Genomic DNA, 27,131 nt, shown 5'->3' with positions numbered 1-27,131 from the left:
TTTATCTTAGGTTGCTTTTAGGAAAACACAGCAACTCTCTTCACAAGTATTTATGGCAAAATTTATACATGCTTACCACTCAACTTGTGAATTAATTTCTATGTTTGAAGTGTAAGAAAAAACTATCCATATAAATTCCTTCATACTAGACAAACAGCTCCTTCAAGGCAAGACCATATCTTGTAAATCTTTATTTCTGACTCAGGCAGAGTACCCTGTTCATATCAGGTTTTCGAATTTCTGTTGAATGATGCGTGAATGAGTTAGTGAATTAATGAACCAGAATGAAATGAATGCCTATATTTTAAAATACACTATTAGCTGATTCCTTGCTTAAACTATTAAATCAGGAGGGAAAAAGAATACTCAAATATCTGAAATATTTCTCTAAAACTTTATTCAAAGTTATTCACCTCACTGTTAATAAGGTGTATGGTTAATGCTCTGTGCCAGTATTACTAGGTCTGCCCATTGCCGGCAATGGACTGTGAGAAAACCCATTTCCTGACACCCAAAAGTTAAATTACTCTCTTCAAAACATACCAAACTCCCAATACTTGCAAAAGTATTACATGCACCATTTTCCCACCAATCTTTAAATCTGAGCTTACATTATTAATCTACATCAGTAGATGTTAAAATGAAGTCATTTTAACAAATTATGACTGTACAAAACACCACCAGTTAATATTAGACAAAGATTATTTTACAAACACTACATTACAGATTACCTTGCAATCTGAAACATTTCATTTCATATTTGTGGAAGTTTATTTTAGATAACTGAAACGTCACAGAATTTAACAGCAAATAAAGTTTAAAAAAATTTAATTCTGTACATTAGTTCCAACCATCTCTATTTTACAATCTATAAGGCTCATGTCATAGATCAGCACCAGAAAGATCTACAAAACTGTCTAATCAGTCATCTTATTCATCCCATGTGATAGTTTTTGTTGGTTTTTTTAAGGTGAAAGTCTAAGAAAATGCTTTATAAATCCTACCTCCAGACCTTGAAGCAGAATACTTTTTGGCTGGTCATACTACGTAAAAACTTGGGTTGTACCTTTTAATCTTCATTGAACAGATACAAAAACAAAAAACAAAAAAAGAAAAGAATACTTACAACATGAATTTAGCTTGTCAGTCTTCAAGCTGAATTTATAATACTGAGGCATCAGAAATAACCTAATAATGCCCTGCCCCTATCCTTCCTTTTGTTTAAAATTTTTAAAAGGCAGCCAGAAAAATGTTTTGTTTATGCTTCAAAAGGTGCAAAGAAGGACTGCAACAACACTTCCTCATATACAGCTCCAATAACATCTCGATGTTATTCAGCAAAATACACCTTGAACTGAGTCAGGAGCAGACCTAGAGCTACATCCACAGTTCCCAAAGGTACCGTGTTTTCTGTACCAGACATCTGCTCAATGCTAGCATCTCTCTGTTCTCAGAAGTCACTACTGGCCTGGATTAAAAGCAACAGTTTCCAGAACCAGTGTTACCGTCCCCAGCTATTCTCTCTTCAGAATTTATAAATTTTAGAAAAAGAGTGTGTTTGTCTTGCCATTTTCAAACAGAGTTTGTGCATATCACATTAAGACCATATTCCCTAAACTAGAAACTTTTTTCAAAAACCACAGGAACTTTCAGTAATCTTGTTTGTTCAAAGTATAAAATTCTTACATGTTAAAAAAAAATTAAAATTGGAGACAAGTACCTCTGCTTTTTTTTGCCAGAAGCACACGATTCATCACACCACATTTAAAAATTAAGCTTCATGCATACAAATGGCCAGAGAGGTATGAAGTTTTATAGAGCCCTTAACATCATTCGAGTACATTAAGCGCTGGCTAGACCACAATAGGAAGCGTGTTATTAGCAAATTGAACAAAGAGACTTTCCCGAGAACACGATAGTTTTCCAGGCTCCATGTCAGTCACATAAAAATTTAAGCAACATGTAATCCTCTAAAATTGTCTCCAGACATCCCATCCCGCAACTGTTCCCATACATACCCCCCACCCAGCCCCACGCTGACGTCTTCCACCTCATGGGAGTATCTCAGTGCTCCCCGTTACTGATGACAGCTGCTTCTGGTTCTGCTGCTGTTGCAGGGAGTCTTGGCACTTTCTTAGCAGGACTTGGAATATGCTAAAATCAAAAGAAAAAAGTCGTTGCCTCTTATGCATCTTTTAGGAAGAATCATGCTGCTAATTCAAGTTCTAATAGAAAAACTGAGAGAGGACAACTTTGGAGAGGTTTATGCTAAATATACATTCTGTATAACCTTTCATGGAAGGAACTATGTATCAATTCTTTACCTTATGCTGAGCTTATATATCATTATCCCTGTAGCAAGAGAGTGCAAGGCCACAGAGACCCACCATACACAGTACTTCTTATGTCTTGCATTTGCAACTCAAACACTTGTGGCTTAACTTGTTACCCCAAGAAGCAGGACTATGCAGTTAGCAAGTTTGTGATCAGTAGATAAGATAAATAACTTCAAGGTTTTAAAGTTCTCAGTTTGAAGCCTGGCTTAAGTCATCAAGAATCCTGATCAAGTCATTTAACTTCTTTGAGCCTCATCTCTAAAATGGGCAAAGTATCACTTACCTCAGGGAAGTTTTGATAAGCATTAAGTTAGAAAAGGTAAAAAGTGGCCGGCACGTAATAGAATTTGTATCATAGCTATTAGTGCTCCTTCCTGACAATCTGGAGACAGGTTAGACAACGAATGCCCTGAGAGAAGAGATGTGAGGGGCTTAACGAGCCGCTGCCTCTACTTCATCTCTCACCAAGACACATACCACAGTGAGCCTTCTCTCCAGATCCACTTTCCTTTAAATTCTAGTATTATTAATACAACCTAGTATTTACGGTGCACTTTAAAAATCCTAATTTAAATGCAAGCCACTTTATATAATTGGAAAATGGCACAGCTGCAATCTCATCTCGGAGTACCGGCTCTGAATTACTCTGCTTTACTGACATTCCTTTAAGATGCTGAATCTCAGTTAGGTCCCCAAAGCCCTGGGATCTGGGGATGGAAATTCCCTACCCTGTCAATGCCCAAGACCAAACACAATGAGCTGTATCTACCTCAGCTGCTGTGCTTGAATGCACGAGTCCTACCCCTTCATCCAAAGTGTCATCATTCGGAGAGGGGCGCCGAGCGTAAGTCCTTCTGTGCTTTTCATCCACTCGAACTAGGTACCACGTTCCTTCAAAGAGCGAATCAACTGAACTCTGGGGAATATAGTTGCCTAAAGGAAAGGAAGAGAATATGAAAAATTAGTCATGACATACAACTCATCTGGTAATAAAACTAAAAAAGTTGCATATTCCCTACAATTTGCACCAACATCAGGTATGTACTGAATAGATATCTGGACATCTTTATCTTATATGTAACATGTTTAATGTTATTATAGACCTTCAACAGGCTTTTGGGTGTATATTAACAATTCAATATTTTTACCCAAGTGATGAGTGTCTTCTCTGAGCTTCATGTTTTCAGCAAAGACATCTGGTGCCACACAAGTTCTTGAGTCAAGCCTTGATTTAAGATCACATAAACTTGCTATTATTTTATCAAGAGCAGACCCTAAAATAGTAAATAATTCCAACATTAAAAGACTAAAAATAGCATGCCTCAGAGCCTGAACAAAACATTGCCAAATGGAAAAACAACTTCATTTCTTTTAGAACTACTGGCTATTGTTTCAGTTAAAAGATAAGATGTTATTTATTTGGCACAGCTTCCTATGACCTCTGATTGTACGTCTGTTCAGTATCAGCCAGTAGACAAGTTAGGAAGTAGCTGGGATTTGAAACTATAAATAACATAATAGTTTCAGAGTAATGTCAAGTCTTCCACCAGTTTTTCTCCATATTGCTTCTTCCTGCTCAGGGAAGGCACCATATTGTCCTTAAGTACAGCCAAGACCATACCCTATAAACATTAGGTAACTTAGTACACAACCAAACAAACAAGAAATGACTTGGTATTATTCACTCAGGATCAGACTCGGTCATCAGTGCGAAGACTCAAAAGCTGCCTGAGTTAAACTGATTTGCTTCCTTTCCCTACCTACATTCCCTGGCTACACATGCTTAAAAAATGAGATAAATGATAAAATAAAATTACTTGCCAAAGACGGTAAAGTCAAGCACTATGCCATAAAAAAAAATTAAGCTGATTATGTATTTTTTCTGACTTGAAAGGAGGGAAACAAGACATTCTGACTGAGACATAATCCTGCCCTTTATCCAGTTAAGGCAGATTTTGAAAGATTATATTGAAAGAAGCATGAAGATTAAAATGTTGTAATGAACCACAGACAGATTCAAGTGCTCACTTGAGAAGCCTGCTCAGTCAACCTTACCACTGTAAGTTATCAAGACACTCTTACTGAAAGACTCAGCATTTACCTGGCGTGGCATCTTGTGTAACTTTGAGGGAGTACAGGGTGGCAGCCAAACCAGAGCCATAAGAGAACACGCCAATCCTCTTTCCCGCCAGCTGCTGAGGTGAGTACCTGTGCAGGAGGAGAAAAAACTATTAAAAAGTTCAACTGATCCTTCTACAATGGGTGGAAAACCATCAGTTGGAATAAAATTCATCTTAAGCCCAGGGATCTAACCTATAGCTTGACTATTACAGTAAGCAGACTGAAAACAAGAGTTCTCATCTCTCTGGGAATGATGGATGTATGAAAGTTTTGCCATAAAATAAGGTAGTTTGTCAACTGGGGATTTACGGTTCAACTGTAGGTCAAGAATAGTAAGACCATGAGAACAGCAGCCAGGAAAGCTAGTATAAAATTAAATACTCTGGAATAACTGTAGCCTCACCCCATATGTTCTTCAAGTCAACAGACAATAGGCTAGAGAACCTGGAAATAAAATATCATTCTGCAACCTGCCACCAACATGCCCAACACCAGATCTGGTCTTTGAAATCTAACATCTCCAAACAAGGGGAGTAAGCAGCTGAAATTTATACTTACTGTGCAAGAACAGAAGCAAGGGAACCATATACTGAAGATGTATACATATTTCCATTTTGATTTGACACAAGTAATGATGCCTTTGTTTTCTGATTAAAGAGTTCTGAACTAGCCTTCATAAATGCCTTTTCCACATCTCTATCAAAGTAGGTATCTTCTAATTTAACATCCCTGAAAGATTTAGGAAAAAGACAATCTTACAGTGCTCAAAGGCTACATTTTTATTCTTTATTTAGGATCTAACTAACATTCTAACCATAAATGTATATAATTTGTTTTCCCATTTATTAAAAGCCAAGTAGCAGCTAATTGCTAGGAAAGACGTAACAGTTGTATACATATGGTCTTTCTTCCTGAAAGTTTTGTATAATCAAGTTAAGACAAGTTAATTCTAATAGGCTAATTATCCACTAAAGATCTGTCACCATCAAACACTATACTACTATTTCAAGTCCACAATAATGTCTATTTAGCTAGAAAAATCATGATATTACAGGAGCCAAGTCTTAAAAAGTTGAATAGAATTTTATCAGATAGAGAAGGGACACAGGAAAGAAGAAACAATGACTTTAACAGGCACAGCATGCTAAGGAGCCCTAAAAGCGGGGAAAGTGTGGAAGGAGTATAAATGTAGGCTTCAGCAGTGGCTGAATGCAGGGTTGATATGGGCATGGGGCTCAGGAGAGGCTGAGGGAAGGGCTAAGAGGCTGTCGTATAAATAGAGGCACTGTGGGGCTGCAGTATCCTGGTGACAAAGGGAATGGATCTAAAAGGAGGGAATCAGAAAATCTGGGTAGAAATGACTAAAGAATCATGTAGGTAAGCTACCACCTTTCTGGGACTCACTGATGAGATAAATAGGTTAGACAAGATGCTTTCTTTTGACTCTAAAATTTTCACGTCTGTACAAACAGTGGTATAACATATAAAAAACACTCTCACAAAGAAGGAAAAAAAAAGTCTTAACTCCTCTTACCCAAAGGCTTCTAGGCCACTATAGATACTATTTTTATCTCTGTTCTGGTCATTAAGGAAGTCATTCAGCAACATCCGCGCTAGAGATTTCTGAACCAGTTTACAATAGGGTGAGTGGAAGATCATGAAACCAAAGTCATTCAAGGTGAAATCTTTATCATTTCCCTCTGAAAGAGAAACCCAAAGAAATTATGAAATTCATTTAAGCCACTAACTTTTAAAGTTTGATTTTAGAACAGGACGAGGATGCTTTAGTATCTTTGAGCAGCAACAAAAAATACTCTATATAATAAAGTATCTCTATGGTTTAAAATGCTTATCAAAAAGACATCCAGAGATAGAACCCATTAATGGGTTGTGTAATCAGTTTAGTGGGTCAGGGCAAGTACATATTTTTAAATGAAACAGAGTAGAGTAGAAAACAGCAAACTGCATAACCCGCAACACGGGCAGGTAATTTCAGGACCCTTCTGTTTCAGTTTAACTGCACATAAAATGTAAAGTGCACTTCTTACTGTGCATCCTGATAAAAAGACAGAAAATTACTGTACTGTTAAATACTATTAAACAGTACATTTTACATACTGCAAGAATGCTTCTTATCCAGAGCCATTATGTTTCCTAACATGTGTTATTGAATAACCCTCTCTTAAAACCTCTATAAAGCAAAGTTGGATGATGGAAAAAGCATACTTTATACGATACTGTCTGTTTTAATAGCATTAATTCAAATACTGTCCTTTTTAGTATCTCGAAAACGTTCTCAGAGTCAAACATGGAGATTGATGATGACACTAAAAAAGCAAGTGTGAATTGACAGGTCTGGTGCAAACAGACCATGAGGGGAGGGGGATCACTTCAGTAATTTACTCTCTGGATCACAGCTATAAATTAAAACCTTGTGAAAATACTTCTTTGTTCAGAATAGGAACAAAATTCAAGTTATTTTCTTTTAGCCTACTTTTAATTTTCTCACTAGGGGTAATTCAATCTAAGTATTTCTACAGAAATATACCTCATTTCCAAAGCTTACCTGTTCTCCTAAATAACACAGTCCCAGAAACTATGGGAAAACTGCTGTTTGGTGGGTGAGGAAGAAATGGTTAAAGGACACTAATGAGGGATGCCCACGAAGCAGTTTCTCACTAGAGACACTCAGTTACACTGCCCTCAACAGATACCAAAACCAAGGAAAGGAGATAAAACCTACCTTTCTGCCACCGGGCATGGATCTTCTTGCGGTAGACAGAATAGCAGCGGTCTAATGCACTGAGGTAGCACTGTATGGAGAGTTTTCCATCTACTATAGGATATTCAGACAGCATATCAGGCTTGTAAAAGTCATAGGCGTGTTGCATATGTGTTCCACGAAGTCCTATTAGAACAAAAAAGGAAGATGTCCATGTATTTCTGCTTCTCGATGTACATTAATAAGCATATTGCATTATCTGGGAACTTTGCTTAAATCTAGTCAACCCACTTGCAGAATAGAAATCACAAGGTGAAACCAATATGTAATGGAAACCTAACAGTAGTCACGGACAGACCTAAGACTCCTTCGAAAGACAACATCTCATGCAAGTTTCACACACCTAACTGGGAGATCACAATTGCTCTACTGAACAGGAAAAAAAAAATCACTGTACAACCAAGGGCAAGTTACTTCTTCCAGTTATTACCTAAACCCTACTTCAACCCATTTTACTCCCCTGTGAAACGGGGGTGACATCACTTACCTGGCACAACTGCTATGAAGCCGAAATACAAGAACAAACGTAACGCACTTAGCAGGTAGTGCCTGCGTTTAATGAACACTGACCGAGAACTTAGTTTCTATTTTTATTTTCAAATTTCTCAGTATATTATGCAATTAAAAAAAAATACTTCCTCAAACACTCACCTCGTTCAAAAATTAAAGGAGCATTTGGCCCAATTAGCATAGCAACGGCTCCAACTCCACCCGTAGGTCTAGCATTTCCTGTGGCATATACAGCAATATCCCCTGCAACTACCAGGGCATACCGTCCTGAAAAATACTTTTTTGTTAGTACACAAGAAGGTGAGCAACGCTCTAAATATCATACATATAAACTGAATCTGTTATATTTTCCCAGAATATCCTTTCCCTATCTTTGGTAAAGAAAAAAAATACTCTGACTGAATTTTGATAATTTTGTCCTACATGATAAAGATAACCAGTTCATAATTCAGATAAACTGAAAGTCACAGCTATCTTTCTGAACATATTCAAACAAGCATAACTGGTAAGTCTGCATATGGCATTAATTAAAAGGTCATTTGGGTCTAATTCATCTGCAGGAAGAGTTTCTTTGGAATAACGTGTAACATACCATCCCAAGAGCTGGACTCAATCCAGTTGACAGCATTGAAGACAGCAGCTGTGCCTCCATAGCACGCATTAGTCGTGTCTATCCCTTCTATGTCTGTATTCCCAGACTCCTCAAAGAGCTGCATCAGATTAGTCTTCACTGACTTTGATTTGTCGATGATCGTCTCTGTTCCAACTTCTAGCCGCCCAATGCAATCATAAGAAAGGCTATTTCTCTCCATAAGATTCTGAACCACAGTCATGCAAAGAGAGTTGATATCTTCTCTATCCGTGCAGAAGCCCATCTTGGCCTGGCCCAAGCCAATAGTATACTTTCCAGCATCTACACCATCGTATTTTTCCAACTCTGCTTGATCAACATATTGAGAAGGAAAATAGATCTCAAGGGCAACAATTCCCACATCTTTTGGCCAGCAGGCTTCTGCATTCAAAGGAAGTGACCCAGGCATGATGAAAGAACTTTAGAAAGAAAAACAGGAAAAAAAACATTGTTTTAGGTTATAGGTTACAGATTGTCAAGTTCAAACTTGAAAAATCATCACTGAGAGTTCAATTATCACCTGAAATATTAGTTTAATTTCTAAGTTTAACATATTTTACTTAGGGCAGTCAATTTTAATATGTGGAAGTAGCAATTATAGTATGAATGGACTACTATTATTTAAAATTATCTTTTAGAAAGGCTTGAACTTCATCCAAAACCAGTTATCTTTAGACTTAAAATATGATTATTAGAGGTAAAGAAAATTCAGTTAAGATTCTTATATGTTGTAAAGAACTGTAAGATAAAATACAATGACAATATAGTAATATGGCCCACAAATCAAAATTCAAGTACTTGATCTATTCCTGGATGCTCAAAAAGTTTAAATAAGTCAGTCATTCATTCACCACAGGTATATTGACTATGCACAGCTACTGACTTTATGGGACTCTAAGACTGTTAGCTCAAACAATATTGCATTCTTCATTGATCTAACAATCCCAGTAAGTAGGAAAACCATACTACAGGAGTTTATCAAGCCAATCTATACAAGACTCCTGCTATTATAATCCTACCCTTCCAAAGAACCCCCAACCCAGAACCCAAATGATTAAAATTTTAAGAAAAGACAACAAATTCCCAGACCCACCTTGGGTCAAATGCCAATATTCTATACTTCCTATAGCTATAGGAAATAAATGATTATATAGGTAATAAATGATTATAAAGCCACAAGGTATCATCACTTAGCTCCTAAATCTGAGCTGATTTGAAAACAGGTAAGCCACATACTATTTGTGTGGCATCTTAGATAACACCTCTTAAAACCACCTATTCCTTTTTTTTTAAATTGAGTTATAGTCAGTTTATAATGTTGTGTCAATTTCCAGTGCAGAGCACAATTTTTCAGTCATACATGAATATATATATATATATATATTCATTTTCACTGTGAGCTACCACAAGACCTTGTATATATTTCCCTGTGCTATACAGTATAAACTTGTTTATCTAGTCTATATATACCTGTCAGTATCTACCAATTTCATATTTCCAGTCTGTCCCTTCCCACCCCCGCCCCCCCCAGCAACCACAAGTTTGTATTCTATGTCTATAAGTCTGTTTCTGTTTAATATTTAAGTTCATTTGACTTCTTTTTTTTTAGATTCCACATATGAGTAAAGCACTAAAAAAGCTGGACTGTTGCCAAACTTTAAATTTTCAGTAGTGTCTAGATTCATTTACCAACAGTAAAAAATACATGCTAGCCACTCATGCTAACCACTCAAGGCTGTTGCTACGTGCCTATGGGCAAGTCACATAACCTATCAGAGCCTTTTGAGGTTATATTAATCAGAAAAAAAGAAACTACTCTAGACACTTCTAAAAGAGGAGAATTTAACACAGGGAAGTGGTTATAAACTTGTCAGACAGGCTAGAGGAGCACAAAGGGGTAAGGTGGTTACTCAGACACCATGGGCTCACACTCTCAACTGAGGCCTTTGGAGCCCCTAGTACCAGCACCTCCGCTGCTGAGCCAGAGCCTGAGCCTGAGCCCCTCGCTCCCACTGCTGCTGCCACTGACGAAAGGCAAACCCTGTATTACGTTGTTTGTCCTCTGCCCCTCTGCAAACTCTGGTGTTGTATTAGGTATAATGAAATTACAGATGATTGCCATAGTGAGTTGTTAATTATTGGTATCTTGAGAAAAATATCTAAGGCAGAGAAGCTGTCCTTAAACCATAAAATCTCCCCTTAGCCTATAGGTAATCAAGATATGAGTATATTAAAACCTGAAAAAGCGCCTAGAAATAATCACAAAATCTACATTAAAGGTCTTAAAAGATACCAGTTGAATCTTCATTCTACATACAAGATTCTCACTCATATTTCTTTCATTTATCCAAACAATGACAACATGTTACATGCCAAACATTTGGGATACGTTTAATAGGAGATAATCCTTGCCCTTTCAAATATTCCCTGTCCTGTGGGATGGTAAGCTACAAACACATAATAATAAAAGTGAAACAACAGAGACAGTCACGCTCTGTTACGGAGAACCACCTAACCCAGACAGGGGAAGGAGCGGGAAGAAAGGCTTCTTGGTTACTGATGCCTGACCTGCATCTTAGGAATGAGTAGGAGAAATCAGTAAAGCTCTGCATAAGCAGATGGTGGTAGAAGATTTCACAGGACAGACAGCACAAAGGCACACCACAAGGAACTGTGAAAAGTTATACTAATTTGCTGAAGTGAAATGTGAGCCCAGTGAGTAGATCAGGTAAGCAGTAGGTCAGGAGAACTAGCTAAGGGTCGGGTCACAAAGGTTCTGATATGCTGATGCTAGCTTTAACTTCATCATGAAAACAGTAAGAAGCCACCAAAGAGTTTTAAACAATAACATGGTCATATTAGTGTTCAGATCAGTGTTTTTCCAACTCTGGAATCAATTTAATGGCTGGCAAACAATATCTTTCAAAAATGAAATAGAAAAGAAAATACCAGATTGCATGGCACATGGTAAATATAATAAGAATTTTTTCATGAAAATTTTGTTTCAATTATTCACAAATGTCCTGGGTTGCAATATAAAGTGGATTTCTCTTTTTTTTAAATATATATATATATATTTTGGTGGCAGTAGTTAATTAGGGTTATTTATTTATTTATTTTTAGAGGAGGTATCGGGGATTGAACCTAGGACCTTGTGCATGCGAAGCATGCACTCTACTGGTTGAGCCATACCCTCCCCCATAAAGTGAATTTCTTACTGAGGGTTACAGTCAGAAAAGGGTGAGAGTCATCATTTTATACAGTCACTGGTGCTGTGTAGAGAATGGATCTGAGTTAGGAAGCTGATACAGAAGTCCAATGAGACACAGGTCATAAACTAGAGCAATTACTACATGAAGAGTAAAGAAACAGCTTGAAAAACATATGGAAGCAGAAAATTGGCAGAAATTGTGATGGTAGGAATAAAATGAAGCGTTTCAGATGACTCCCAGATTTCTAGCCTCCACTGTATTATTACTCAACAGACTCACTGTCAGATACACTAAGTGAATAGAGAAGCACTTCTGTACTTTGTTCTCTTTCCCCTCTTCTATGCAAACCCATCAACTTTATGATAATCTAAACTTTGCTTCACTGAAGTTGAAATGAAGACATAAAGCGACTGTTGCTAGGCAGCTTCTAAGTATATAGAAAAATTAAATGAAGTCCTCTCCATAGTCCACAGAAAAGAACTCTACAACTAGTGTTAAAAACAAAAACCTGTCCATATGCTTGTAAGAACCCCTCCCATAGACAGCCTTTAAATCACCAAAGCAGAGATGGTAGGATTAACCAACTCCCAGCCATTCCCACAAGGTTACCCTTTATATTCTTTCCAAATCTTCAAATTGCTCTAAACATGTCAAGGACACTAATTTTCCCTGCCTGGTCCAACAGCTTGCTATGCTGTTGGAAATAAAATGAACAAATACATATCTTCTGAAGGTAGAAATCCAGTTTATGAAAAGCCATGAAGCAAGGCTTTAATTTCAGAATTAATCCATATTTAGCAGAATCTAACTAGCTCTGACCAGTTCTTATTATTATTATACTCACTAAATAAGGTATAACTCTGTTGTTTTAACACTCTTGGAGAGAAAATGGGGGGGGCAGGGGAACGTAGCTAAACTAAATAGCCCACCCCTATCAAGTTGAAAGTGAATCATGATTCTGATCTTGGTGTGGAAAAAAATTTTACATTGACGAACTCTGTCAATACTGCTCATTCCCTGAGGGTTTTTGACAGACAAGGTATTTTTATTACACTCTTGGTAAAACATCATCTAATTTGACATATTTACCTTTTAGTTGAAATTGAGGGAGAGTGAGAAAAGTAGGAAGAGAGGAAAATTAATACAGAGAAGTAATTGCCTCCATAGTATTTCAAACAACAAAAAGTTTGATATAGTTTGAGATCTACAATATTTATTTTTAACTGTCCTATTAAGTGTGTGCTCTTATGTTGTCCTCTCAGATGCTCTCTGAAGCAAGCCAGATATAAATTAGAAAAAGAAAAAAAAGGCAAGCTAAAGATCTGAAATGTTCACATTATAGTATTATATTCCAGTTAATTCACTATTCTAAATTAGATCACAAAAAATTTCTAAATAGAATACAGTTCAAAAATCTGACAGTTTAGAAAATTACCTGTGTATATTTTTAATCTTTTGCTGATAAAAAGATACTTCATGATTTTTCAGAGCACTGTATTGACAATTTAAAAAAAAATTTGAGCAGGATACTGGGAATTCTGTATTTACAATAAAAAGACGTAAATTTTCTTTTTAAATTTCATCTTTACAATGAAGAAGAAAGGTACACTTTTACCGCAGTACTCTGAACCTTCGAAAGCTATCTTCCAACAAGTACCAACAGAAGACGCATGTCTGTTCTCCTAAAGTGAAGGCTGACCCCCTCTGGTGGACAAAAGGAGCACCAGGTCCTATTTCCAGAGTCGGCAAAGCAAGATAACATGGAAGCCAACACAGTACTTGGCACATGGTAGAAGCTAAATGTTGAATAAATGAAATCCTACTATTCTTCTAATCTAAAATCAGTAACAACTACAGGACATCATAAAATTGAAGCATAAAAAAGCAGAATCATAAGAGGAGCTCCATGGTAATAGGAGAAAGCAACAGCAACCAAATTATTGGTTCAAAATCATTTGTAACCACTGTCCAATCTTACACAATTGTAAACATTAATCCATAGCCCAGATGGATATCTTTTGAAGCTATAATTCAAAAAGCACTATTGGCAGATAGGCTTATCTGTTACTGTTTCCGATTAAGCAGTTTATACGGTTACATTTTATTATCTAAATTTTTTCTTTTATGAGCAAACACTAATTGTTAATATTAGTTTCTAGATTTTAAACATTAGTCTAATAAACACAAAATTAGTCTCCTGAAGCATTATGGCAGTAACTAATATTTAAAGATAAGGCATAATCCTATAATGGGTTTTAAGAATGTGTGGCGCACACAAATGGCTATTTGCCCTAGGATAAAAATTAAATTTCCCATCCACTGGAAAGGAACGCTTTCTTTCAGCAGCATGACAGGATGCCATACCTGTGAGAGGGATAAAGAGCTGCAGTCTCCAGGTCTGTCACTCTGTTTCCTCCTTCAGGCACTAGGAATTTCAAATAAGAACCTCTTTTAAAGTCATAAACCACCAAATTCAAATAATGACTCCAATTCAAATGAGTTAAAGTAAACACTTCCTTGTCCAATTACATTATGTAGAACAAAATTTGGCTTTGCTTAGAAAAAATGGTATTTGAAGCTTATAAAACTTTTCCCCCTTTATTTCATTAAGCTCTTACAGTGGTAGGTTCAGTCCTGGTAATGAACTGACATAAGTAGTTCCTATCACTGATGTAGGTTTTAAACCAGGTATGATACTGGGAGAGTGGTAGTATTCCACCCCCCACTAAATCGGGGTTTTCAAGAACTGGAGGAAAGGAATATAAATAAGTTATACTGGGCTAACAAAATTTCTGGAGTTAAGAGACTTACACATTCAAGAGCTTGCTCTGCACTTAGGAGCTGGTGGCTTTAACAACAATTTGTGCCTCTTTGAGCTTCAATTTCTTCATCTGTAAAATGGAGCTAATACCTGCCCTCCTGGCTCATTGTGAAGGACAGTTAAGGAGATAAAATATGTGAATAATGCTTTGTGATATAAAGCACCAATACAGACTGTTATTCTAGTTCTTAGTGTTTTTCAAGGAAAATATGTTATCTTTCTCACAAGACCCAATTATCTTCATTTTTTAATTTTATGCTCGTTTTCAACATAGTCACTTTCACCTGCCCCAATCTCTTATAGTGTTTGTATAAAAAGGTAAATACTTGATATCAAGGCCAAGCAGCATTAAGCTTTATCATCATTTTAAGTATGTGTAAATGATATGGGAAGATGACTTTGGAGCATTTCCCTCAGCCCATCTGTTTTGAAGGGTTGTTACTTGAGACAATAGTTCCTGTTTAACAAACACAATTACCTTTGCTCTCTAATTGGTGGCAAATATAGCATCTGCCCTTGCCTGATTAACTGGAGACTTTTCTCAGATGCTGTTTAGCAAAGCTTTACATCTTTTATACGCTTAGATCATTTAAGAGTTTATAGACTTAGTTCCTGTTACTTCATAAGTTTACTCTCCCGACCTCCATAAATTGATCCTGAGTTTTACAGGGGAAGATAAGACTCTTATATTCCAAAAACCCTCTTTGATTACAGGATGATATATACACTTTGAGAAAATAACCATTTTATTTTTTGTTCTTTATTGTCTTAAATTATGTTTTCTGTAATCTGCAAATTAAGCATATCATGGGGACCAAATCTCACTAGTGGGGGAGAAACCTAATTCCCTCTTCTCTTAAATGTTGAGACTATCTAAATAACTTAGTAATATTTCTTCTTGAAACCATGTGTGGATATGCATTTGACACTATTTCATCCAGGAAATGTCTTCTGAACTGTCAATATTCCCTCTTTCAATTTTGATTATTTAAACTGGGGAGGGGAAAAGGCATGGGGAGAGGGGGAGGGAGAGAGGGATTGGCGGGGAGGGAGAAAGAGAGTGGGAACAAAAGAAAGCAAAGAAAGACATGAAGTAAAAGGAAGATTCAGAGGACTGCCATGCTACTTAAACTCTCAGGAGAAAGAGAGGCCTGGAGTCCAGGAAAGGAAGCGGAGACAATAAACGCTGCTGTGGGGAAGAGTCATTCAGAAAGGGATTAGGCTTTCCATTCTCCTCTGCAGTTGCAAGGAGGGTTCTCTATCCTGACTACAACAGCACGGCCAAAGTCACAAGCAGGTCGTCAGCTTTTTCTAAAGCAGGTCTTTTCAGCGCAAGTGATGGAGGGAAGAAGCGTGGGTCAGGAAGCAGCTAATGGACCGCGAGAGGCTGGGCAGGTTACCGGGAAGCGTGTTTGGAGATCCTGAGCTGAAATATAGGCATCTGGAGTTTGGCAAAACTGAAGAATGAGACTACCACCTAGGGCCAACCAACTTGCTCCAGGGGGCTATTCAGTGATCTAACTCCTCCTCCTGGCTCCCTTGTTCACCCAGTATACATTCTGGTACAGGGTAAAAGAGCAGCTACCTGCTGAGAAAGCAAGGAATCCTGTTTGACTGAAAGTGAGCTGGCAACCTTTTCTGTTAGGAGCGAGTAAGCAAAACTACCACTCCTGTACAACTCCAGTCTAGTTCCCTGAGTAAGAAACACGGACATCTCTGCCTCCCCCCAGAGTTACTGGTCTGCTTATGAGAAATTCTACTCGTATTTCAAGGTCCTCTTCTCAACTACCTCTTCCAGGAAGGCTTCCTAGAGTTTTCTAATCAGGGCTCTGCACTCCTACAGCACATGTCATGCACACCAACACCAAAGTCTCACATTCTACTCACAATGGAAAACTAGTTATGGGCAGTCTTCTTAATCATACTGGATTCCTAGACTCCTGTTGGGAGAAGGGCACTATTTTGATTCTTTTGAAGACCTTGGAGTAAAGGGCACACATTTGCCATTTTCTAAGGTGCTGAATTTGCAGTTGTAATAATTAGAGGACAAATCTTTTAGCTTCAAGGACTCATAACAGCTCTCATTAGTAAATTCTTTTTGCTATCACTTTCAAGATGAGCTGCAGCACCAAATAGTGTCCAGAAGTTGAAAAAAACTGGCTTTCTACTGCTGCTGTTCAAAGCAAATGGTAGGTTTGCACTGTTCCCTGAAAACATAAGGAATTCAAGAGGAATCAGAAGAGAACACTTGTCGGTCTTACAATCATTTCCGCATGCACACATCCCTAACCACACACCCTGCAGATCAAGACTGGGAGCTTTGAAAGATTAGCTTTTCTTCTACTGATCTTACTACCCTGTTAACAGACAGAAAGTGAGCATTACCACAAGCCAAACATTAGGATGAAAAGATTATTAAGAATTGAGTCCTACCACCCCATCATTAGATTGGGTAACATGTTTTTAATCTATACCACCTTTTTGAGAAACAAAAACATCACACCCTTCCATGATATTTGGTTTTTTAATAATCCAACATAAAATTATAGGACTCTAAATTCCTTTCCAAATGAAACTAAATAGAGATTCTGAAACACAATCCATCAAGCTCCTCTATCCACAGCCCCAGTATATCTCCCCACGTTCAGTTCCACTGGATTACTATTTTAAATAATGTTGCAGTACCCAGGAAACACACATTACATCAATATCAGGGTCTTGCATTTTCTGGCAGAAAAGCTGCCTAAAATCTCAAAACCAATCCCACAGTTAAGAGAAACAAGGTGTAAAAGCCCCTGGAGGAATATTTAAGAAAAAAAAACAAAACAAAATCAGAAACAGGGCCCAGAATTAGCCTAACAGATGACATGGGCTTCTATGGCCCCAAACATAATATCCACTTAACTCTCCCCATTGCAGACACCTTCTGGGGTTACTGACTAAACTAGAACTGATTAAAGGGCAAATTTACACACTTAGAAAAGAGAGACCTACAAAGGTTAGACCCACAGAACAGACAATCTTTATATTCTCCCATAAGATACGCTATCCCTGCCTTCCTTATCCACACAACAACTGAAATTTTAAAAATAAAGAACACAAACTGCTTAGATGTCTCAAGCTGCAAAGAACCTTGTGGCACAGATACACGTTAAGGACTTTCGATTTGCCTTCTAACAGAATCTGTGCAATAGAAGTCCAAACTCCACCTCTGAAGGAAACATCCGTTAACTATAGGAACACTTCCATTTGTCTTAATTTTGTCATTTATCTTGCCATTGTTTTTCACGATTCATCCCTGAAACAGAGTAAATGTTAACGTAGCAGCAGCCAGAAAACATCATCCTACTGCAGCAGGTTGGCAAGAGCATCAGCAGGTGGGAAGAGCTGCAGCAAAGGTGTGCAAAGAAGCCTGTGATGTGCTAAACCAAGGCCACGGGGCAAGCATGACAAACAGGGACAGCCTCATATTACCTGTTGTCCAAATCTCTCCTCCAGGGTGAGTCAGAATAATCCTTTCTCTACCACTGGTCAAGGCAGGACACACACTTTTCAAAGACTCCATATACTTAGCTTTGAAATGTCCTTGGCTTAACCCAAAACCTATTGTGTGTGAAGACCCTCTGAGTGCCTGCCCATTACATCATCGTATCAAGTCAGCCTGGTCCTGAAGCTGTTAGCAGGACAGACGGGTATTATTTCAGAGAACCGTTTTTTGTTCTTTGTTTGTTTTTTAACGAGCATTAAAAATATGGAGGCGGATAGGTGGGAGGCAAGAACCTGTGATATTTGAAGCAAGCACAGATCCAAGCAGTCAAGAGCCCAACTACTCAGCCAGGATAAATCGGAGCTGTTAATACTGTTAATACTTTCGCACCTGGGCTGGGGAGGAAGAGTAATGCTGCCCACCTCCCTTCCTACCAGCAACTCTATGTGTGGCAGGAGGACACACCCCCTTGCCAACCTACTAACCTCCATCTAAGTGTGATCTCCATTCTTCAGTGTCCACCCTCACGCCAAGGCTCCGGGAACGTCCTGGCAGCCCAGCTCCTTTCTCGTCCCCTTCATGTGCCCCCTGCCCCCATCCTCTCGAGGTGGTCACAGCCACTCCCCTGGCACCTCCAGCTCCTGCTGACTATGTCATCAGAACCCCACCCCTCAACGCCCTCTTGCCTTCTCCTGTCTGCGACTTGCCTGCCCACACCAGTGGCCCCGGCCCCCCCTCAGACCCGCGGCAGTCGTCCTCAGGTCCTGGCAGGGGAGGCCCCGAAGTACAACAGCTCACGGCGCCCCATCCTCCCGGGCCAGGTCCACGCCTCAGCCCTAACCCGGACGGAGCCGGTGCTCCTTCGGGCCTAGTCAAGGACACCGGCTCCGCCCGGCCCTCACCCGGCCTCAGCAGCCCAGGTCTCCTCCTCCACGCGGGGCACTTACCCAAATATGACCGGGCGGTAGCCACTGAGAGGGAACGACCAACGAAGGAGCAGTACGCGGCGCCTCCCCTCAGCCACCAGCTTTATAGCCGCTGACCCACCCGACACCGGCACAGCCGGGAGCCGGTGGGAGGCGGGACAGTGGCTCCAGCAGCCAATCGCAGCCGGCAGAGTAGCCCGTTAGTGCCCGTCCCCCAGTCCAACTTCCACCAGTCCGAGAGAAACTAGAGGCGGGCACTCGCTGGAGTTTTCCCTCGTGGCTGGAAGGGCGGGAGGAGGGGCGGGGACAAAATCGGAGGGCCGAGGTAGTGGGGTGAGAGAGTGACGTGCGGTGGCCCGAGAGCCGGCCTACCAATGACACAGCGGCAAGAGACGGCGAGAGCGAACGAGAGCGGAGTGAGAGGTTCTCCGGCCAATCGGAGCCCAGTGAGAGGGGATGCGAGCCAATGAGGCCTCCGCGTCCCACCACTGGGGAGAGGTGGTCAAGAGTGGGAGGCAAATTGGTCCCCGCTGGAGAGTCCGTCTGGTTGCCGAGCAACCAGAGCTAGGATTCACCTGTAAGATTTATGAAATACTTGATTTAAATTCAATCTTAACGTTTTCTAGTTTCTCAGAGCAGCCAGTGCGCGTGCATTACAAGTTGGAGCAGAATACGTCACCAAGAATTTGTAAATTTGTAAATATTCTAAATACCAGATTTGCAAATACTGAGTACTGTCACCTCTATACAAAACTACTTTGACTTTTTAAGAGATTATTATTGGGACAATTCTTACTAACTAAACCTAAAGCATGATGGTTTGGGGTTAGACACCAGTGAGGAGGGTAAGGGGTCTTGCCTAAGCAGGAAGTTGGTCCAGATTCTAGGATTTTTGTCAGCACATACACTTTGAGGGAAGGAGCTCCATCTAGCCCATTCCCCAGTGTATCTTCTGAGCTTGATGTGTGTCGCTGCCAAATAAAAGGCTGTTGAAAGAAGAAAGGGGCCCGTAATTCTCAGTATAGCAAGTCCACAGGATAAGCACTGCCTAGTTCCCCCAGAAAATAGAGAAGAGCAATTCAAGCTCGAGGAAATCACTCACACGCTTAAGGCCTTAAATTAGACTCTGCCTCATCTGCTCTGATAGGGAAATTGTAAAATTTAGCTTTGGAGAGGGACCATGAGATGCTGAGCATTGTTTGTAACTCTTCCCAGCTCAGTTTCATTATGACCCAGGAATGCTGTTGATAAGGGCTGGTTGATGATTCTGTGCATCACACAACTAAGGTTGTGTGAAATTTATTATCCACCACAGATACTAACCTTGTAAGAGACATTCTCAGCAGGAAAGTGGCAAAATATACTGGCAATGGAATCACTGTGAAGTGGTGGCATAAGTTACTTGGGGAAGAGGACCACTCAGTAATAGTTATCATTCCACAACATTGCTCATGACATTCATTCTGTTCCAGAATCAATGTGATTTATACCTTCATAAACTAGGTGATAAAGAGAAAGGGAGAGACACACTTGATTGTGATCAACTGTAATTTTCTGGGAGCGGGGTGGGTAAACATTCTTGGCATATTAGAATGCATTGAAAGGCAGTAAGGACAAACATGAGAAAGAAGGTACAGCTTTGTCCTTGGAAAGGGATAGCAATAGTTCCAACTCCAGGGGTTCACAACAGGAAATGACTAGCCAGATAGCACTGAGGATGATCATCTTGCACAACAGGAAATTTCCACAAGGCACAGACTGTCTTTTTGACCAAATTAATCTCCAATTAAGTAAAGAGAGCATTGTTATTGATTATTGGGAAGTCAAGCAACTGACAACTAAATGGGTTAGTAATTGAATATAGAACATCTCAACTGAATTTTAAAAAACAAACCTCTGAGATTCTGTGAAATGTAATGGTTGGATTATCCCAGGCTACACAAATATTAGCTATAGTCCATGCAATCAAGGACAAAGTATACATATATTTATTTTGGACAGGACTGAAAGGTTTTTTTTTTTTTGAGCTGCCATTTGATACAAGCATGTCATACTTGAATGTGCATTTTTAAACCATGTTAATATATATGTTTTATTATATTGTTTCTAAATTTAATGCCAAGTAGTTATTAGTAAAGCACCATAGATGCTATACATCAAAGGGAAAGTATAATTTATTATTCTACCCTACTTTGAAAGGAACAGACTTTCTTAAGCATCAGGAAGATGTAATAATAACATTTAGTATTATAAATTCATTCATTGAATGAGCATTTACTTCCTACTCTGTGACAGGGATTGTGTTAGGCCTAGGCTGTCCTAGTTACACAGGGCTCTTGAACACTTGAAGGGCTAGTCCAAAGTAAGCTGCACTGTAAGTGTCAAATACACATCAAATTTTAAAGACTCAGTAGAAAAAAAAGGAAACAGCTCATTAATGATTTTTATATTGATTACATGTTGTAACAATAATATTTTGGTTATACTGAGTTAAACAAAGTACATTATTAAAGTTAACTTCACTTGTTTCCTTTTAGTTTTTAGTGTGGCTGCTAGAAAATGTAAAACTACATGTGCAGCTCCCATTTGGGACTCCCAGTTGAGTTAAAAAGCAGGAAGACACAACTGAAAAACAGACTCTGTCCTTAAAGTCTAAAGAGTGGAGGAGAGAAAAATAAATATAGTAAAGGCTGGGTTTCCAGCCTCTATCTCACTAGCTAAATAAAGTAGGAGAGGGTGGGGTAGGAGAAAGCTTTAAATTTGTCAGTTAAAGGTATCTCTATCTCTTTGGGTTTAAACAGCTTTATTTTGCCTAGACCATTAGTTTAAAGTGTACTTCCCTATCAGGGCTATTTCTCCCAAAGCCCTTTTACTTGGCAAGATGGCAACCGGCAGGGCTTACTGGGTTATTGTTATATCAGAGGAAGGGACTCAGCCCTAGCTGTGGGTTCTTGTACTGACCTCCCTTTGCTGACCAGGACTCAGCCTTGGCTGTCTCTGGTGCTGCAGAAGCCCGAAGCGCACCATATCTTTCGTCTGATACCCTACAGCAGTCTGCCGTTAGCAGCCCAGTATCAGGCTCACTAAGGCTCGCTCAGCCCCTTTTGCAGCAAAAGCCCTCAACACTGCTGGCTAGAATTTCAGCTGTCTTCTTTCCTGTAATCCTTCTACACAACCAGAAAGCTGAGGGAGGCTCAGGGCCCAGTCCCCACCTGACTGCAGATTGAAATGGGTATGACTCTACTGATACACTGCAAAGCAGGCCTGTGGTTCCCAGAGAGTCTCATCTCTCCAGGACCACCTCCCATAGAGTTCTTAATGAGAACCTGATGGAAAGTCCTACTGATTTAGCACTCTCACCCCAACAGTCCAGAATTGTTTCCAGCCCTACTCCCCTCTAGGGTTTTATCTTGCCCTGTCTCTTTCCCCTCTCACCACTGAAGGGGTTAACTACCATGGGAGGATCATAAAAGGTATTTTTAAAATAGCGTAATTAACAAAGTATGTGCTACACAAAGAATGCCTAAACGACAATGGACGTTCAAAGGAGTGTCTAGTCCATTGAGGTGGTTAAGGCAGGCTTTCCAGGGCAGGGGATAGTCATTCACTTATCACATTCAGAAGTCCTTACTGAGCACTGCTGTGTGCCAGGCACTGTTCTAAGCTCACTGTTCTAGGCTCAGGGGGTTCTGTGTGGTAAACGAGACAGACACAATTTCTGATCCAGTCAAGCTTAGTGGGGAAGACTAAACATTACATGAGGAAAATAATAAGTTGAAGTAGTGATAATACTATGGAGAAAATAATGCAAAGTGATGAGACAGACAATGACTGTGGGATGGGTAAGTACATGGGGTGGTTGGGAAAGATCTCTCTGAAATAATGGCACTTGAAGGATGAGAAGAGGCCAGTCTATGAAGCTCCGAAGACAGAGTGAGGCAAGGGGAAGGCCCAGCGGGGCGCAAGGGCCTGCCTGTTTGAACAGGAAACAAAGGCACATGTGTCTGAGCTGAGTTATCTGGGTTGCGGACCAGAGGGCAGGAAGAACAGGAGGGGGCGGGGGAGTCATTTCAGGGAAAGTGTTCCATCAACTTATATGGGACCTGCAACTTTAATCAAGAATGATAGAGTAAGTTGAAATTGTGGTAAGTAACAATGAAATCTCCTTTGTGCTGGGTTTTTCAGGTAAGGGGAGTGTTAATGGAACAGGGTGCAAAATTTTCTCTGCACCATTGCAAGGAAAAAGAGTGAGTTTAATGGAATGTCCTTCCCACTCTGTGATCCTGAGAGCAATCTACTGCCCACTTGTCAACATCTGTAATTAGAGTTTACTGAGCATCTGTTGTTTTCAGAAATTCTAGTAAGTATTTTATACACATTATCCCTGCAGTCACCTCCACTAGATAAGCCCTGATTTACAAATTTAGAAACTGAGGCACTGCGAGGTTAGTTAACTTGTTCCAAGTTGATTAGAGTCGGAAAGCTGGGATTCAAATCCAGATCTTCTGATGTCAAAACCCTTATTTCTTCCATTATTTTATACACAAAAACACAATTGTGCTCAAAGGTTGGGTGGACTGGGAGAGGGTGGTAGATGTCAAATAAGGAAAGGTAGATAACCTCTCCCTCCGAGGCCAGCACTTGTTACCCGTGGGGAGTCTTACCGTGGAACAGGTTTGGTGCTTGGCTCAGGGGCCCAGCAGACTTCTCATCTCGTAGAACAAGTCCCCCTCTGAGAGGAGCACTATATTAACCAAGTCTGTGATGCATAAAATCAGAAAGCCAGCTTCCTATTTACAGTACAAAGAGACCACAACCCTCAAAGTCTACATGACTCACCCTCAAGGTTAGCTACACAGGAAGTAAATCATCCTCAGAACATTGACTGGTAAATATGAAATTGGGAAGGAGTTTAGAAAGACAGTTCTTTTAGCAGGGGAGGGTATAGCTCAGTGGTATAGTGCATGCCTAGCATGCACAAGGTCCTGGGTTCAATTCCCAGTATCTCCATTAAAGGATAAATAAATTTAAAAACCTAATTACCTCCCCCCTCCAAAAAAAAAAAAGAAGACAGCTCTTTCATACTATTGGGCTAAGACAGCATAACACCATTTCTCAATAGAATGGCCTTCACAATAGGAGTGGAGCTATGCCAAGGCCATAAAGCTATCGATGGCCTTCACCCAGACCCCTTTAAGACTGGCTTTGTTAATAAGACTAGAATACTTGAAGTCCATTCCTAAGCTCTCTTCTTTTGTGGACTGTCCTTAAATGAACAATTTGCATTTTTTATGAGTCCATGGCTTAGCGTATCTACTTTCGGTGGTTAATTCTCTAAACAAGTCAGTACAATCAATCAGGTTAAAGTCTAGCCTTAACTACTTGAGTGACATTGGGTTTCTCTAAAGTAACTTTTTCTGTCTCTGCTCCAGTATGTGTCAACTTTTTAAAGCTTATTCCTCAGCAGATGATCTTGTTACTGTGGCCTTAGGGATCACCTCATGGTCAGCTCCACCTGCTGAGAGCACGTGCTGCCCTCATTCTCTCATACGGCAGCATGTGAAGGGGATGTATTAAGACAGCATCTAGCCCACAAACAGCCTGAATTATGCAATGTGATTACAGGTGAGTCGCCCTAGATTTGGAGCACACAGGCAAGCATGAACACAGAGGCCCAAAGATGAGATACAAGATATAAGGGACTAAATACCTTACACTCTGAAAAGAGCAATGCTGGGGCTGGGTATATTCCTCCAAAGGGCTTTTGAATTGGTGAAAGAAAAAAATCTTTCTAAAATCAGTCACCACCTGCTCCACCTCCACAACCTAAAAAGTGGGATGGTGAGGGTAGGAGAGAAGTCAAAGGTCATCAGCTCTGGCAGGAGTGCAGTGTTTTGGGGGGAGGGCAATTTCTTCCTGCCCTGTGGAGGGAGGAAGGGAGGGTAGTTCTTCCTCTAGTCCCCCCTGGGTTAAATCCAGGTTTCGGGTTGTTGACAAGAAGGGGAGACTGACATTTCTCTCCCCTTCTGGCTGATGGCTCATCTGCAGGGCCTACAGGCCTATCCCGCAGCTGCCTTAGGAGCACCGTGGGCGCAGGGAGGAGAATTCTTGGAAGAGCTTTACATACATCCCCCAGGGAAGGGGAGGGACACAGATAAACATAGAGGTTAGTGCCTGCTTTGGATCTATAGATTTTTTAAAGAAAATGTGTCGCAATGGTCACACAGGGAATGTAAGAGTAGACTGTAGTCCATTCTTCCAGTGCCTGGGAAGAAGATGGGGGAATACTCCCCTCCCAGGACACCTCCACACGAAGAGAGTATGAAAGAGAAGCTCAGCAGTTCCCATTGCGCCGCGTAAAGGCGCACACAGCATAGGGGAACAGAGCCCTGTGGCTGCTGCACTTAGGCACTGCTGTGGTTTTGCTCCACCATCCCCAAGACTTTGTTTAGAGAAAGAGCTTTTCTCTTTGAGTTTATTTCCTCACAACACAAGATGGCTGCAACAGGTCTAAACATCATCCCCTCAATATCCAAAGGCTGGACGGGGAGAAAAGTGCATCTTTCTTAAGTCCCTTTGGAAGAGTAAAGACAACTTCTCCAAAAGCCCTCCAAGGAATTCCTCTCCTAGCTCATTGGGCAGACTTGCACCACAGGCCCATTCCAAAATCAATCATTATGGGGGAATACAATTGTCATAATCAGTGTCAGCCTTCCCTAAAAAAAATTTTGGATTCTGTCTGTAAGGAGGATGGAGCAAAGGGCTGAAGGATAGGCAGGAACAGTGAAGCCATGTGGAGGAGTCTCCAGCTGCGAGCTCTTCCATTTGAGCCACCCACTTCCTGTGGGTGCCTAGGGGCTGCATGGAGGGCCAGTGATCACAGGACTCTGCAAGCCAGGCTTGGAGTTTTATGACAGTACATTCCTTTTAAACCCTAATTGATTGTTGGTTGGTTTAATCTGGAGATGCCACTTGCTGGTATATTAGTCACTGTTCTGGTTGCAAAGAACAGAAACCAACACAAACTAGCCTAATCAATTGGTCCACATAATGAAAAATCCAAGAGGTTGGTTTTGTTTCAAGGATAATTGGGTCTGTGAAATAAAATTCATATTTTATGGCAAGACAAGATTTAAACATAAAAAATTACTCTCTGCCCTTGAAGCTCTCTCCCCACACTGTGTACTATGTATCTGCATCATGTGTCCACCAAACCTCGCTCATCAGCAGCAATACTGCTCAACCATAAGGAGCAACATTCTCCCAGCACCAACAAGGCAACTCCTTAAAATAGAACATTCCTCCTTGAGCTTGTAAGAGGCCACATGACCACCAGGATGACGCTTAGATCTGGGTTATGTAAACTGTCAATAATACATTTGATGTACAACCCTCTGTCTCAAAAAAACTTATAAAACTGGCAGAGCAGTTCTCAGCTTTCTGAGATACTCTTCCCAGGTTATAATCCTCAAATCTGGCTCAAATAAAATTTTCCATTTCTTTCTTAGATTGGCTGATTAATTTTTTGTCAACAGATCCAAGAAGTCAGTTGATGTCTTTTACTATAATTGTCGTCTCCATCTTTCAGGAATGATTTCCTTGGTGTTGGCCTTTTTCGGAAAGCCTCCTTCCTTGTTCATGATTCACATCCTACAGGATTAGCAGCTGAAAACAAGACAGGCAAGATACTTGCTTCCATGGAGCTTACTTTCTAGGGGAGTGGTCTGAGGAAAGCACACTCCTGTGTGTCTCCTTCACTCTCAGCCCTCTGCTACAACACTGCTTCAGCTCAGACACCAGACCTGGGTTTTCCACACATCAAGCAATTCTTCAACATCAGCTGGGTGTCCTACAATTTAACTCTATTCTAACACTATCAACCCACGGTTTAGGGCCCAGTGCCCACCCCAACACACTCCAGACACCAATCACAAGTCTGATTGTTACTTGTCCTTCTGACCTACCAGCTATACATTGGAAATTCTCATACCCTCCTCCTCGGGTTCATTCGCTAGAGTAGCTCACAGAACTCAGGAGAGCAGCTTAGAACAAAAGATAGTAAAGATACGTACCAAGAGACAGATGAAGAGATACATAGCAGGAGGTCCGGAGAGATCCCAGATAAAGGAGCACCCATCTCCATGGAGTTTGGAGTGTACTACTCTCCCAGCATGTGGATTTGTTCTTGTTCATTAATCCAGAAGCCCTTCAAACCTTATCCTTTGGGGGTTTTGTGGAGGCTTCATTTTTTCAGGCATGGTTAGTTGAACCATTGGCTGTTAGTAATTGAACTCAATCTCCAGGC

General features: G+C 40.3%; 1 protein-coding gene across 6 annotated transcripts; it reads right to left on the bottom strand.

Annotated features, from left to right (window-relative positions):
• Positions 1 to 380: 380 nt before the first annotated feature.
• HMGCS1 (3-hydroxy-3-methylglutaryl-CoA synthase 1) lies at positions 381 to 27,125 on the bottom strand. 6 transcript variants are annotated; one of them, XM_072958715.1, is made up of 12 exons: positions 18,848 to 19,015; positions 14,404 to 14,511; positions 13,957 to 14,017; positions 8,342 to 8,799; positions 7,891 to 8,016; positions 7,201 to 7,365; positions 5,992 to 6,157; positions 5,016 to 5,186; positions 4,438 to 4,544; positions 3,485 to 3,610; positions 3,106 to 3,269; positions 381 to 2,154 (listed from the first exon to the last, which is right to left on the bottom strand). In XM_072958715.1, the coding sequence occupies exons 2-12, from the start codon at positions 14,405 to 14,407 to the stop codon at positions 2,065 to 2,067; spliced, it is 1,638 nt and encodes a 545-aa protein (XP_072814816.1). In that variant the 5' UTR covers positions 14,408 to 14,511; positions 18,848 to 19,015; the 3' UTR covers positions 381 to 2,064. The 6 variants fall into 6 exon arrangements, with proteins under 6 accessions (XP_072814816.1, XP_072814814.1, XP_006207760.1 ...); XM_072958713.1 differs by lacking the exons at positions 14,404 to 14,511; positions 18,848 to 19,015 and adding an exon at positions 26,899 to 27,125; XM_006207698.4 differs by lacking the exon at positions 14,404 to 14,511 and having other exon boundaries at positions 18,848 to 19,053.
• Positions 27,126 to 27,131: the final 6 nt, after the last annotated feature.

The sequence above is a fragment of the Vicugna pacos genome, chromosome 3 (assembly GCF_048564905.1).
Source record: "Vicugna pacos chromosome 3, VicPac4, whole genome shotgun sequence".
Classification (NCBI taxonomy): Eukaryota; Metazoa; Chordata; class Mammalia; order Artiodactyla; family Camelidae; genus Vicugna; species Vicugna pacos.
The sequence above is the reverse complement of the archived record's forward strand: the minus strand, read 5'-3'. Positions and strand labels throughout refer to the sequence as shown.

Bases quoted from the DNA above. Each gene is read 5' to 3' on its own strand.
- HMGCS1 (XM_072958713.1), bottom strand. From the start codon at position 27,019: ATGAACAAGAACAAATCCACATGCTGGGAGAGTAGTACACTCCAAACT. The intron at 6,158-7,200 runs GTAGGTTTTATC...TTTCTCTTTCAG, and splicing joins CCATGCCCGGTGGCAGAAAG to AGGGAAATGATAAAGATTTC. The intron at 4,545-5,015 runs GTAAGTATAAAT...CCTCCTGCACAG, and splicing joins CTTGCTTCTGTTCTTGCACA to GTACTCACCTCAGCAGCTGG.